Below are 15,007 nucleotides of genomic sequence, written 5' to 3'. Positions count from 1 at the left end.
GTAAAGTAAAGGGAATCAATACTTGTAAACAGTGTTGGGAGTAACAAATTCCAAGTAACGTGGGTCACGTAATCAGATTACTTTTTCAAGCAACAAAGTAACGCATACTTTTCAACTTACAAGTAAATATCTGAGTTAATTTTTCAAATAAGTAACGCAAGTTACTTTTGTCCCCCATTAATTGACTGACACCTCTCCTGTCCCCATGTTCAGAGAAATCGGGAGTAAATGCTGAGGCGTTGTGTAAACATGATGGTTATTAGTTCTACACTATTGCGAGCATGCATTTACCCATCTCACTTGCACAAAAACAGATTAAGTATCCTCAAAATGAATAAAAACAGTGAAATGCAAAACCCTGCAATAATTAAATGATAAATAACACTATATTTCACTGTATAAATGTATTTAATCTCACTTTATTAACTAATGTCTTTGCTGCTGACCTCAGATGATCAGGTAAAGCGCCCTCTACTGTACAGGTGATTTTGCATTTCGTTCAGTCTGGGGCTTATTCATTCAACTTTTGATGTGAAAGGCCCTTTACATGTGCCAAAAATAGAACTTTCTTCTTATTAAAAAACAAAGAAGCAAGCCCAGCTTAGGTGAGAAAAAGTAACACAAAAGTACAGTAATACTACTTTCCATTAAAAGTAACAGAATTATTACTTTTTTAGGGAGTAATGAAATATAACGCATTACTTTTAAAAGTAACTTTCCCCAACACTCCTTGTAAAGGATCTGGTGTTATTGAGGTAGACTATTATAGTAGGGCCATAATGCAGAACCATTCTGAATAACAATTAGTTAAAGGTAGGGTATGGGATTTGCAAAACGGCCAGCAGATTTTGAAAATACACAACTCAAATGGTCCTACCTTCTTTCCTCCAACGCTGGCCCTGACTCCACCCATTCGAAGAACATGGACATGATGGGGGGAGGGGGGCATGGTACGACCGTTTGATTGACAAACTTACTGTCCAATGATTCTAGGTGGTCTTGAAAATGATTGGCTGGAGTTTTTCCAGTCCTGCCCGTTCTACAGATGATTAAATTGCTTAATTTTCATTTCAGTGCTTCTAACTCAGTGGCTGTAAGTGGGTTAGGAATAGGATTTCAAGTGATTTTGAAAAAATGGACAAAAAAGAGAATCACATACCCCACCTTTAATTCAGTCATTTGTATGCTATATATCCATTTTAGCATGCTAATCACTTTTAGAGAGTTGCTTGTAATTTAACAATGATCACCCTGAAGGTGTGATAATGAGCCTAATCGCAAAATAAATAAAAACATGGACATAAAATATTGATTTGATTTTATACTTTAATTTTTTTTATTTTTTTTATGAATCTAACTAAAAATAATCTAATTTTAAAAACAATATTAGATATATGCGATTGACCAATCAGAATCAAGTATTTCAGAAACCAGTGTAATAATGCAGTCTATTAAATAGTGGTGCTTGTAAATAACCTTGAACTTTGGCAAGCAATGTGTCCAGCACTGATTGTAGTTCAAACAAGAATGATAACTCAAATTGTGTGGTTTATTTTATGGAGTGCTATTATTTTTCCAAGTGACCACCAGGCTCAAGATTTTTGCTTTGGTGGACAATAAAATGGGAAATTGCCAAGAGACTTATGTAGGGTGAGCCATTTGTAATGATCAACACTTTTGAGGAACCACCCAGACACCATAGCATCTTGGTAGCGAAATTTGTCTGCTAAACACCATTCACATTTGCATCAGAAAATTAAAAAAAAAATCTAGTCAGTCTTCAGTCCTGGCATCATTACCAATATGCTGTGAACCCTAACCAGCTTATTTCAGGATGTTGAGAGGCACTATGGTGCAATTAGTCAAGGAAGAGGAGAGCTGTGTTACAATCCTTGTGGTAGCATAGAGTTTCTGCTCCCTCTGTGGTGGTATAACATTTCCTTATAAATAATTGAACTAGGCTGCATGTTGGTGAGTCTCCTTAGTTCCCGCTGCATGCACTTCTACAGGTACTCTGGGTCGACAAGAGCAAAACAAACCAAAAAAACAACAACACTGCTTTTTTTATTTTATTAAAAACTGCTAAAAAGTTGAAGTTTGAAACTGGTTTCAGCGTCCAGTCAGAACGATGACCCTAAGGGCCACCTCTCATGGACAGCTCCAGAATCTGACTTCAATGAAGACCTATGCTTCAGACAGCGGGATTTTTAAGTCCCTTTCTCACAGCAGCAACAACATGGGGGGACGATTCGAAAGCATTGAGGAGATTAAAGGAGTTTCAAAACCCACACACCCTCCTCGAAGACCTGTACGCGCAGTCCGACCCGTCAGTGCTCTGAGCGCCAGCGGATCCTTCCTGCAGATCAACCACCTGCAGGGAGAACTAGTGAGGAAGAGGAAGGTAAGTGCTGACATGATGGAGCAACATCCAGAGGGCACATTCTGAACATTAGGGTGTATTTATACTGAATCAATAGAATTCTGTATTTGAGGATTGACTTTTTCACTTATTCTGCCTCATGTTTCAGAACATTGTGAATGACGTACATGTGAAAATTAGCTTGTAATTAAGTCATCTTCAATGCCAGTAAAATGTACTTGTATTATATTATTGTATTATGTATTATATACACATATAATTACAATGACTTAATTATATATATATATATATATACACACACACACACATTTTCCTTTAATACAGAGTAAACAACATAAAATTCACTTAAAAAAGTAAAGACGTGTGCATGTATATATATATATATACATATATGTATATATATATATATATATATATATATATATATATATATGTGTGTGTGTGTGTTTTTGTGTCTATGTTGTTTGTATGTAGTGTCCACAGACATTTTAAGCAGCAAAAGCTGTTAAATTAGTTATAATAAGAGTTAAAAAGATACAAAGTATTTGAAACATTCTCCATCAATACTTTGTGTCTTGGATGCCGTGACCCTCATTGTCACTTTATCTGTGTTCAGGAATGTGAGGACCTGAAAAAGGAGAACAAGTATCTGTCTAACGAAATTCACATGGAAAGGATCATGATGAGAACTGAGAGTGAGCTCACCATGAGAAACCTGCGGAATCTCAACCAGGAACTCCAGGCCCAAGTTAAAGAGGTGTGCACATTAAACATCTTGAAATATAGAAGAACAAGTAATAACCTTGTAACAAAAATAATAATAAAAGTTTTATTTCCTTTGTTATAATTAGCTGAAACAGAAGCTCTATCTCAGCCAGCAGAGGGCGACACTGTTGTCCAGGGCAGCTGAGGATGCTGATAGAGCTCGAGCAGAGGCGGACAAGGGCAGGGCACTGGCAGAGACCCGAGCACTAGAGAGCAGGCAAGAAAAAGATCTTACACTAGCTGACAAAACTCGGCTGGGCGAAGAACTACAGCTGCTGAAGAAAGAGGTACACATGCAATATCATGAAAATATACACAGGATGCAAAATAACTCTACTGAAATTAAACTAATTTGCATACTGTCATCCATAGCACAAAGATGTCCAGCTACTTTTAGCACAGGCTGAAAAGAATTACTTTGAGACCAAGCTTAAACTAGACAGGGCGTCAGGAGAAAATCAGACTTTCCTGGAGGAGAACAGAATACTGGAAGATGAGAGGAACACTTTACGACACAAACTGAAAGAACTGACTGAGGAGAATGTGAAGATAAGGGAAAAGTAAGCTCAAGAGCATTCAGCAGTGCCATTTATCTTTTTGTAATTTAAGCAAAAGATCCTGGCTGGCATGCCAGAATTCAGGCCATTATAATGCAATAAAAGCTAAATAGGAATGGCTCATGATGCTGTCCGTCTCCTCTGTAGGGAGGTGAACTCCAGACGCAGAGCTCTGGTTGCTGAAGAGCAGAGTGAGAGGGCCAATAAAGCCCTGCAGGAAGCGGAGCAGGAAAGACATTTAGTTGAGCAGGAGAGGCAGGATCGCACCAGGGAGTGTCTCAGCTGGAGAGAGAAACACCAGGCCCTGGCAGAAGTCATCAGAGCCCAGGAAGAGCTGAAGTCCCTGAGGCAGACCAAAGCCGTAAGTCCTCCTGATTGTAGGGTCAATCCAGTTCCTTTCGTGTTTATCATTATATACAAGTAAACAGAATTTTACTTACATCTTATTTTATATATTTTTTTACTTGTCTTACTCATCAAATTACTCTTTAGAATGTTCTTTGACGGCACTAATAACACATTCACGTCTCACTTCAGTGTCAAGCTAATATTAAGAGCTACTTCCTGTGTATGACTGAAAGCGACCAGAGGGTTAAGATCCTAAAAAATCAAGACGGCACACCAAGGAACTTCACGGTAGTTTTTCTTTTCAGCACATTATTAATAAAATAATAATAAACATTTGTGTTTTTTTTTATTTTATTAAATGACAGCATTCACCAATATGCCCCCAACAGGAAGGAGACCCTGTGTATATCTCCACACCTGACCTCAACAGTGAGGATTCAGAGAGGAGGTCAGGGAGGTAGGTCTTTTTTTAATTTTATTTTTACCATTGCTAAAGACAAAAAAAAAAAAAAAAGTCTTGACTTAATTTGTCTTATCCCTTCAGCAGAACAATGTACAGGGTGGCAGCACCTCGAGTTGGAAGAGACACTGGCCCATCACACTTCAGTGAGCTGTCACCAATGGCAGACTCCCACGATTCTGGATTTTCGAGGAGAAACAGGAAAGTGGAATATTTCTGGATCCCCACTGATGAGGAATAATTGCACTTAAAACACTTGAGCTGATCAAGTTTTTCCTTTATTGTAAATTCAGCAATAGTGGTGAATCCAGCACTAAACAGCCTTATAATGACATGATCATAAGCCATTTCACTTGACAATTGGATCAGTTAACATGCTGGCAAATGTAAGTACAACAAGATTAACTGTCAAATACAATTAAACACCTGTCAATAAAAGGTTGTTTGAGAACCCCTTATTGACAAGGGCAAAAGCCTTTCCCCTTTAATGGGCATTAAGGGTTTTCATTTACGTTTAATGATCAATTAAAAGGCAGGTTAAAATAATCCACCAGTTTGAGGGTTACGATTGGAATAATTTGCAGCAGATCATTTGGACCTGAAGGGCAACATTACTACAGCCTTCAGACAGAGAACACATCTCGGTTACCTTGTCAGACCACACTGCAGACAACATTAAGTAAGGCTGGGGCAGCAGAGGCATTAAGTTGACACTAGTAGCTTGATATCGGAATCTTCAATGAAAAATACTTAAACTACTGCAAGCTGAAATATTAGGTAGTGTGTTGTGCAAAACTGAATGACTATGCAGTTGTTCTGGATCTTAATTCAAGACTAAAACTTTAGACATATCAGAAGCCTGTACTAAATAACGCTTATTCAGGAGGTAGAAGTGGAAACTGCTAACAAGTTACAGTGATTACAGTTTTAGATGTTTAAATCATGCAAGAGGGTTGAAGGATATTGCAACCGACCCAGAATAACACCAAAAGTGTCTACAGCGTAACCTATGAAGGCCTTTCAACTAGCATCTCATGATTAATGTTAACCAATCCCCCAGACAGACTGCAAACAAATCATTGGTTCTATATAGTGACTGCTTAACTTTCGCAGAGACATCGAAAGGTTTTCTGTCCTTTGTCTTGTGAAACAAAAACAGATTAAACCAGGAAAATTTGACTAACATTTTTTCCACTGAAAAAGCATAGTGGTTGATCTATCATCTAAAAAAACCCACAACAAGCCAGACATTGGTTAGGATACAAGCAAACCAAGACATTATGATATTGGTATTACTATGCCTTTCGTTTAATTCATGAGCCTAGCAGCAGTGTAATAAAGCTGTCTGAGTGTGAGCTACTGCAAAGAGTGTGGGAACCAAAGAGAAGACAGCAAGTCATGTAGCAGGAAATTAATGTACTATGAGAATTAGTCCCTCCTCAGTCGGCTTCCTCCTCTGACTCCTCTTCCTCAGCCGTCTCAAGCCAAGTCAGCCACTGGTTCACCTGAAAAGAAAAAGATTTGTAAATGTACATGCTTGTACGAGAGCGAGAGAGAGAGAGAGATTTGTGTTTGCAGTAGTTAAATAAACACCTGGAATAAGGCTTTTCCTTTTCCAGGAAATTCTTGGGAAACATCTTCTTTCCATGCAATGAAAGCTTCCTCCTCAATGATCTCCAGGTCATAAAAGTGGACAAAGTAGCGAAGCAACATACCTAAATTGCAATAAAAAAAAGATAAAATAAGAGCCTCATTCCTCAAATAAGAAAGTCATGTTTTATTGATCTCAACAGGGACAGAATCTTACAAATCGCAGTAGTTTTGGTACCTTTTGGGAAAGCGTTGGAATTGCAGTGCACCTGCAGGGCGTACAGGGCACTGACCTGCAGGTCAGTGTGATCGTGGAGGAACTTCTGCATGACTGGCTTGAAGGCGAGTAATAGTTGCTTCTCCTGGTCCAGCTGCTCTTTAGTAGGTGAGGAAAGTTGCTCGTCACCTTCGGTCACACCAAGCTCAGCAAAGAAGTACTGCAGGAAGCTGTTAAATGGAAAAACAGCAAGGCTTGTAAACTACAACATTAATAAAATCTGAGTTGCATATATCTGCATTTGTAGATGTGAAGATAAAGTGGGCTGTACCTGGTCATAAGTATGTTGACGAAGCCCTTGTCTGTGTGGAGTTTGAGAGAAATATTGTCTTTGATCCACTTGTAGATGGTCTGAGGGGAGGGGTCTGCCTTGATTTGTTTCAGCAGTTCCTTCTCCAGTTTTAGCAAGGGGAAGAGGAAACTCAGACCTTTGCCCTCAAGAACCTCCAGCATACGGTCCTTATTCTGGTCGATTTCTGAGAAACAAAAATCCACTAAATCAATCCTATTTAATATCAAAATATCTAACAAATAATAATAAAAAAAAAATCTTTTAGAGAGGACTTGATATAGCAAAAAACAATTTTCACTGCTTTAAAATTTGTAAAAATCAAATCAAATGCAGTGACTGACCAATCAAAGTCAAGTATTTCAGAGTTGTATAATAAAAACCTATAAGTGTAGGAGGAGACTTACCAGGAAGCATCTTCTGCATGTTGACCTTGCTCTGCTGAAAGAGATCTGTGAGCCACTCGCGGTCCTTGAGCTTGGAAGCTTGCTGCAGGCAGAGCAGGAAAAGAGGAAAGTGGTTGCCATTCTCCAGTGGATGAGCCAGTTCTGCCACACTGACCAGCTCAGCGATGACAGCTCGGGCTGCAAACTGGGCTAGGTATGACTTTACCAGAGGAATGTCCACCTCAATCTTAGGGCACTGATCCAAGACATTCAGCAGAGCCTGATGATAAAGTACAATTATTGTAATTAGCAGTGAAATGCTAAATGCAAACCTAAGAAAAGAAAAGAAAAAAAAGCAAGATAACTTACACACATGAAGTTTTCCCCAGTGATGAAGCCCTCAGTACGCAGTGTATTGATAAGAGTGCTAGCTTGTTCTCGGTCTTCATCAGTTCTCTCCAGAGAACAGAGGATGATCTTACTCAACATCTCTGGCAGAAAATGTTTGGGAGCTTTCATCTCTCTCACACCAATGACAGCATCCTCCATGTTCTTGCTGTTCAGATACTCCGTAACAATGTTCTCCTGTTGTAAACAAAATCAGTGAACCATTAGAAAATCTCCAACAATTGGTGATAAATGCTTTGAACATAATAGTACAACAAACAAAGATACCCACAGTCATTTTCAGCAGTTCTTCCTTAGTAGGTGCTGGTTTCTTAGTAGTCTTCTGAGGTTTCTCCTGGATCAGAGGCGGGTTGGATTTCAGACCAAGTTGAGGAGGCTAAAAAGAACACATGAAAGATGAGCAACACACTGGCAAGATAAGATTAAAACCCATAAATGGCAATGAATTGCTCCCATATGTAATTAGTTGTAAAAAAAGAGAGTTCAGCAAAGCTTAGAGAGATTTATACCTGTCCAAGTGGTGGAGTCTGTGTCCGTGGAGGCTGAGCACTGGGAGGAATCATGGTGGGAATCTGGGGCTGCAGTTTTGGCACTTGGTTTTTATTCAAAAGGAAGGACTGAGCAGGTCTAAGGCTGATCTGTAAGAATGGATCACGGAAAAACAAACATTGTTAGGTTAATTACAAAGATTAAAATGTTTAAGGCTATTGTACCAATTCACACCCTCATATCTCATAATCGCAGTCAGTGGACTGGGTAGGAGTTCAAGAATGAGGGATAGGAGAGAAGCAAAAGGAGGAGATAAAGAAAAGGAAGAAACAGAATAGACAAAGAAAGAAAGAAAGAAAACTGCCATCCAGTTGAGTCCCTCAGAATAACGCGTCTTTTTATAATCACAGGGTGCAAGAAGTTTGGTTTTACTCAGTATTTAGTGTCTCTGGTTTACCTCATCTGCATTGAGCTGCCCCTTCTTGAAGCGTGGAGGCATGTCTTTAGATTGAGCTTGCTGCTGGTTCGAATGGTTCTGGTTTTGATTGTGAAAATGTTGATTCTGTCCCTAAGGATATACAGTTCTCATAAACAATCTCATAAACTGCTTTGAAAAAGGCAAATTATTGCTGAAAAAATGTTTATGCTTACCTGGTTAGACTTGATGAAAGGCTTCATACCCAAGTCAAACTGTGACTGTGGTTGGGAGGTCATATGTCCACCGTGGCCATTGAAAAGAGGATTTGTACGATGACGTCCTAGGGTGGGGGAAAATCTGTCCTGGATCACACCTGGACCAGTTCCTATGCCAATACCTGCACATATAAATGCAGTTAATATGAAGACATGGCACATTTATCAAGAGACAGTTGATCAATACAATTCACAGGTTCTTAACTCACCTGGAATCTGACCAAACATATCAGCCAATCCCCCGAGAGTTTCTCTATCCAGTTTCATCCTGTTCGGCATGAAGGGGCCTTCTAGGAAGAAGTCCATTCTCATTCCCTGGTTCATGGGTGGAATAAAAACACCCAAATCCTTCACAAAAGGAAAGATAAAAACTTCTAATAACCAACACTATATAAACTTCAGAATATATAATATATAAAAACATCAGTTTATAATAGCAGTCAATGACTCCTTAGCCTAAAAATAATATTTGACAGTATTTTGTAAAATATGAAAGAAAAACCACCACTGACTCACCTTCACTGCATCTTGACGAATCTGGTTAATCGTCTTTGGTCCGTTGTCGATGAAAGCTTTGCGAGGAACCCAATTGTTCTCTCTCAGCTCTACAGTGTCCTGCAGTAGGAAACGAATCCTTGCAGGCAAATCCTTGTTGTTCATTAAGGATAGCATACGGCCAAAGTACTGATCCATTAAAGACTGTGGGAAAGGCAACAATAAATGGAGTAATCCCACAAATTACAATCTTGCTACTCAATGTCTGTGTCATCCTCTTAAAACTGCTTTAGGAAAAAATAAAATCTCAGTCCAAGTCTAAAAAGTCACAATGCCAGTATTCCAATCAGTCATGGTTTGGATCTTTCAAATATAAGGCCAATTTCAAGAAAACAGACCAATTTTAGGAACAAGGTGAAATTAATCAGTCCATTTTAGAAAGAACAGGAGCCTGTGACAATTGTTTTATGGTTGAAACTAGGGATGGGCCATATGGCAAAAATATCATATCACGATTTTTTTTCAGGAAAATCACGATTCACGATTTTATCACAATTCTTTTTCATGTTGGTTTTACTATTTTGCAAGTGACTGAGCATTACAGCTAAACTAATGTCCCTATTTTGTAAACAAACAGTTGATGTACCCCAGTGACTTCCATAGTATATTTTCTTCCTGCTATGGAAGTCAATGGGGACAAGCAACTTTTTGGTTAGTGCCTTTCTTCAAAATATCTTCTTGTGTTCAGTATACGTACAGTATAACATAGTATAATATACGTTGTGTTGTACAGTATGTTGAGACGGAGGCGCCAGAACTGCAACTGATAGAATGCACGATACTTCTTCAAAAGCAAATTGTGAAGACATTTTAATCATCCATGATCAAAAATCATGATATCGCACACCCCTAGTTGAAACTCATCCCTTACAATCACAAACATATTTCTTCAATACATTTAACTGATATAATTGTGTATTTTAAACTTGCACTTCTACTTGTCTTTCAAGTTTTTACTATTTTTAATGATCTTGTTACATGACATTGGTGTTTCCATTCATCAGTCAATCCTTTTCCAATGGTGAATAAGAATAGTGACCCTTAAATGTTCTTGGGCCAGATGGTACCTTGGCTTTTTCATGGTCGAGTCTGGGCCCCACAGTCCTCATTATCTGACAGAGACACTCCAGATCCTCTCCCATGTCCTTGAGCTGGACCCTCTTCTTTTTCTCCAAAAGCTACAGAAAGTGTAGATAATGACTCATCAAAATCACTGACTCACCATTAACCAAAGAACAAAATGGAGTGGAACTAAATGATGAGTGGGATATGTTGAGCAAAATTGAGTAGGATACATACTGTTTTGATGCACTTATGAAGGATAGATTCATGGATGAGGTCAAGTTTTCCGAGTTCTCCGATGAATTTGATATTGCCAAGCATCTTGATCTTGGCAATGGCACGCTGCTCCTCCTCCTCAGAGGTGAGAGGGTTGTCTTGTTTGTCATAGACTTAATGCAGAGACATTTAAATATTAGAAACCTGCCACAGAGCATAATGCCTTGCAATAAAACAAAACAAAACAAAAAGTGTGTGGGGGGGAGGGATGGGTTTGGCAGGGGAGAAGTGACTCACTGTCAACATTTTTGGCGCGGTTCTCAAATTCATCTTGAAGTTTGGAAATTAGAAGTCTTCTGAAAGTCTGCAGGGAAATACAGTTATGAAAATGAGTATGGTGCACAATGAGAAAATAAAACTAAAGGGGCAATTAGCTTGGTAACCAATCATTTGTTTGGAAATTAACAGCTCTTTCAGATTCAACAAACCCTTAAGAAACAGATATGGCATTCAATTTATAAATGGCATTTAGGAACTCACTGTGCTCTGCTTTTGCGATGACTGGATTTCAGGTGTTGGGCCATCAAAGTTTGGTGCATCCTCTGCCAAACGCAGACATAGCTGAGCATAGAGTGAGCTGTATTTGGGCTCTTCTAGGGCTTTGTCTACGATCTACAGGAAACAACATAATTAATATGTAGCCACCACAGGTATTTCAGTATTGTATGGTATGTTTAACTATATTTATATTTTATATTATATTTATATATATTATTTATATATTTATAGTTTTATTTCATTGTGTATAATCACTTAGTCAAGATGGTTTTTGAGTTTCAAACGCATAAGAAGCTCTGTTGCTCTTTAAAAGGTAAGATTCAGTATTAAAACATTCCTGAGAACTGTTTTTTTTTTTTTTTTTTTGAGTGGCAAAGTAATCAGGCTTAGAACTAATATCCAAGCAGGGTTGTATGATAGTCGAAATTTGTATTATAATAACTAACACCACAATGAATCAATCGATTACATGAGCAAAACCCATAACCAACACTACCATTAAAAAGTTTGAGGTCAGTAGGATTTTTTTGTGTGAAAGAAATTAAACTTTATTCTGCTGTTGTTTTGAACTTTAAGGAATCCTTAAGTCATGTTTCCACAAAGATATTAAGAAACATATCGGTTTACATTTATAAAAAAAAAAAAAAAAAAAAAAAAAGCATTGTATTTATAAAGAATCATTTGGCACTGAAGACTAGAGTAATGATGCTAAAAATTCAGCTTTGCTATCAAGAATAATTACCATCAGTTCAAATATATTAAAATAGAAAAGAGCCATTTTAAATTATAATACCAGCTTACCAGCAAGATGATTCCTTTGAGGACAAGTTTAGAGTCTACACCCACATTGAGAAGCTCAAGGCATAGCTTGTCAAACTTTTCAGGGGTCAGCTTATTAAGTATGCTAAAAAGAGAAAAGCAACAGCAAAGAATAAACATCTTGTACCAGTTAAAACAAAGATCACAGTTTACCACATGTAAAGATTCGTGCTCATCTGAGCTTGAGAGCATCAGCTGACACAACCACAAAAACATGCTCAAAAGGCCAAGAGCACAACGAACAAAAGATCTCAAAAACAGAGGCTTCTTTAAGCTCATCACTGCTGAATTGAATATTCTGAATCAACATGCACTGATGCTACATTTTCTATATACACTTATCATTTGTTAACATGTATTCATTGCTTCAATTAGCTATTTTTTTCTGCCTTAAATGAATACATTATTAGCTAACTGCACAATTTGTATAAGTACATTTCTGAAATGCATAACTTGGACACAGTCACCTCTAATAACAGATCATTGATCAACCATGCATTTTCTGTAAAGCTGCTTTGAAAACGATGAGTATTGTGAAAAGCGCTATACAAATAAATGTGAACTAAATTTAATTTAATATTCACACTCCTTAAGGACACTTACCCTCTCACTTTCCTAAATATTCCATCGTGATGTTCTTTTTCATTGGAGGAGTTGACATTGGAGGAGTTGACATCTCGTCTAGTGCTTCGTGAAGGAACCCATCTCTGAACGCTAAGCCCTGGGGTTTTCCCCAGGTACTCGCTGAAGACAAACAAAGCAATTAGAGTCTCTAAAGCATGTTACAAAGCTGGAATGTTCTTGACTTTAGCACGGCATACCTGTTGCCGACAGTCTTGGGATAGTGCTGAGGTGCACCCCTACCTCCTCCTCCGCCCGAAGAAGCACTAGAACAAAAGCAATATTAGATTAAACGACTTAAAAATGCTTTTCACACAACAACCACCACAAACCAATACTTAACTGGCTTACAGTTATCCAATTTGTTGTGGTGTGGAAACCATTTTAAATAGCAAAGCAGAAGACAAAGGAACTAGTGGACCAGTTAATACACCTTATGACTTTTTATCTTTAACGTGGTAAGAACCCCAATATCTGAGTGACTCTCCCATCTTGATCAATTATTTCAATCTTCAATTCAAACATCCTTTTAAAAATTCAGGCAAATGCTTTACCCCTCTGTCATGAGTTAAGTTAAATCGACTGAACTGTCCACTTGCTCAAGGCGATTGGTGCGGCGTCAATGCAGATGCTCGGGTCTAAAACGCAACTGAACCAGTGTGCGATAGAGAGAAATGCCAGTCATTAAACAATGTTCATGGGTGTTTAATCTGAGAGTAGACCTATACATATCATTTTGACCTGAAAAGCTTCAACATTGGGAAATCCCATTTAAATAGGGTGCTTCAAAATGAAGCATTTTGCTGAACAAAAAAATATTTAAACATATTTTTAGGCAATAGCTAAGCTATGTTTCTTCTATAGATGTTAAGAAAGACTGGTAGCCAAATCCTGGCCAGTGCTTGATGTTTGTTCTCACCTGAAACGAGAAGCACCCCCTTCTGCAATCACACTCTCCACTTTGGCGGCTTGACAACGAAGAATCTTCAAAAAAATTATAATCAAAGGGCGGGGTGGGGAAATCCGAACTGTATGAGAGAGAAAGAAAGTCAAGGAAACATGAGAAAACACAACTAACAGGTTAAGGAATTATTGCGTATTACAAACACATTTTGTAACATCACAAACATTTACTGGTTTCCTCTTCCTTAAAACGAAAAGGCCTAACTTACATCAGAAATTGAGGTTTGTTAGAAAACATTTTATAGTAACGTTACGAATATTTGGTTGGAAACAAAATGGTTTTCCACCTTTCATAGCAAAATAGGCGAGACACTTTGCTTGATAACACAGTAACAAATGCAACAAAGAAAAAACAGAAAACATGAAAAGAACGCCTTTTAGTTTTCATTATTTTTAAAGCATGAAATATGACCGAATCACTTACGTTAACAACAAAACGTAAACATATATATCAACATTTATTTGGCGTAATGGCTAGCTTGCATGCTATCTTTGGTCACGTGGCATTTTCAAGATTCAGGACACGGAGAGAAGCCAAAATGAGACATATATATTAATATGTCTAACGACTGACACGTATTTTAATATTTTATATGAACAGTAATACATACAGAAACGCTCTCAGGTGTTTGTTCTATAACGACGCCATTTTCTGCGTTCACGCTCTCACACGAGCAGCCATTTTATCTTACGTTTTATACAAAAGAACCTACCTTTACTAAGGCAACCTCAGTTTGGATTTTGGTTTCGTTCTTCTAAAAGAGAGAAAAAAGATGAAAATAAAAACAGATGTGTTGGAAGTATTCGGACGGTAACCGGTCAGGCACGATTGCAGCTCACTGTGGGTTAGAAATGCTATGCGTGAGCCTCCTCCTGACTGACTGCTTGACGTCACACAGGAACTTGATTTGTATTCGTCAGGACTTCGTTGTCAGTATTTTTCCGTTATTAACCACATAGGCTACAGATAGACTATTATAGAATGGTCTCCTAAATATTCAGTTAAATTGTAATTCATTTTCGAATGTTTGATTTGATTATAAACAAAACGATTGGTCTTGGCCATAAAACTATTTTTTGGTTATTGGTTTAGTCCTGGGGCCAGTTGCATAGCCATTATGTTAAGACTGTGTCTTAAGAACTAGTACGAACAACTAGCAGTTAGTTAGGGGTAATCAGTCTTACTTTTAGGTATCAAATTAGACCAATCTACATTTTTTTTATGTAACTGACTTAAAAAAGTTTGATGACAAAAAAACGGATGACTAACTTGTAAGACTAGTCTAGCAATGCAGTCGGCCCCAGGGGCCGGTTTCACAAAGCTATTTTAGACCGGTCTATAGTGTTAGACAAGTCTAAAATTTGCTCATAGACTAGTCTAATGCAAGTTAGACTGTTTCACAAAAATAAAGACTGACTTAATTTAGACCAAAAAAATTAGACACCTTTCCCCCAGGCTAACTTAGACTCTGTTACCTTGGCAGCCAGCAGTAACAATCAGTTACAAACTGCCAAAAGAAAAGGGAAAATGGCTCATAATTTAAACATTTCTTCCAGTTATTACATTCCGT

The 15,007-nt window shown here is 38.0% G+C and overlaps 2 protein-coding genes across 3 annotated transcripts; one reads left to right on the top strand and one right to left on the bottom strand.

Annotated features, from left to right (window-relative positions):
• Nucleotides 1-2,128: 2,128 nt before the first annotated feature.
• On the top strand, nt 2,129-4,878 carry LOC311089525 (uncharacterized protein; the record flags this gene model as incomplete). The annotated part of the gene is made up of 8 exons (XM_084124250.1): nt 2,129-2,401; nt 2,997-3,137; nt 3,232-3,432; nt 3,518-3,705; nt 3,850-4,063; nt 4,240-4,338; nt 4,440-4,507; nt 4,595-4,878. 8 exons carry the CDS (start codon nt 2,129-2,131, stop codon nt 4,749-4,751), a joined length of 1,341 nt encoding a protein of 446 aa, XP_083980376.1. The 3' UTR covers nt 4,752-4,878.
• Nucleotides 4,767-14,334, bottom strand: eif4g2b (eukaryotic translation initiation factor 4, gamma 2b). 2 transcript variants are annotated; one of them, XM_084124868.1, is made up of 21 exons: nt 14,150-14,334; nt 13,393-13,501; nt 12,674-12,739; nt 12,456-12,596; nt 11,835-11,937; nt 11,016-11,147; nt 10,773-10,839; nt 10,497-10,648; nt 10,265-10,375; nt 9,159-9,341; nt 8,852-8,990; nt 8,601-8,764; nt 8,407-8,517; nt 7,970-8,098; nt 7,732-7,836; nt 7,422-7,637; nt 7,074-7,332; nt 6,649-6,853; nt 6,339-6,547; nt 6,104-6,225; nt 4,767-6,015 (listed from the first exon to the last, which is right to left on the bottom strand). In XM_084124868.1, exons 8-21 carry the CDS (start codon nt 10,578-10,580, stop codon nt 5,950-5,952), a joined length of 2,103 nt encoding a protein of 700 aa, XP_083980994.1. In that variant the 5' UTR covers nt 10,581-10,648; nt 10,773-10,839; nt 11,016-11,147; nt 11,835-11,937; nt 12,456-12,596; nt 12,674-12,739; nt 13,393-13,501; nt 14,150-14,334; the 3' UTR covers nt 4,767-5,949. The 2 variants fall into 2 exon arrangements, with proteins under 2 accessions (XP_083980994.1, XP_083980995.1); XM_084124869.1 differs by having other exon boundaries at nt 8,852-8,957; nt 14,150-14,331.
• Nucleotides 14,335-15,007: the final 673 nt, after the last annotated feature.

The sequence above is a fragment of the Abramis brama genome (genome assembly GCF_963993115.1).
Source record: "Abramis brama genome assembly, chromosome: 9".
NCBI classification, from domain to species: Eukaryota; Metazoa; Chordata; class Actinopteri; order Cypriniformes; family Leuciscidae; genus Abramis; species Abramis brama.
This window is presented reverse-complemented; position numbering and strand designations above follow the sequence as displayed.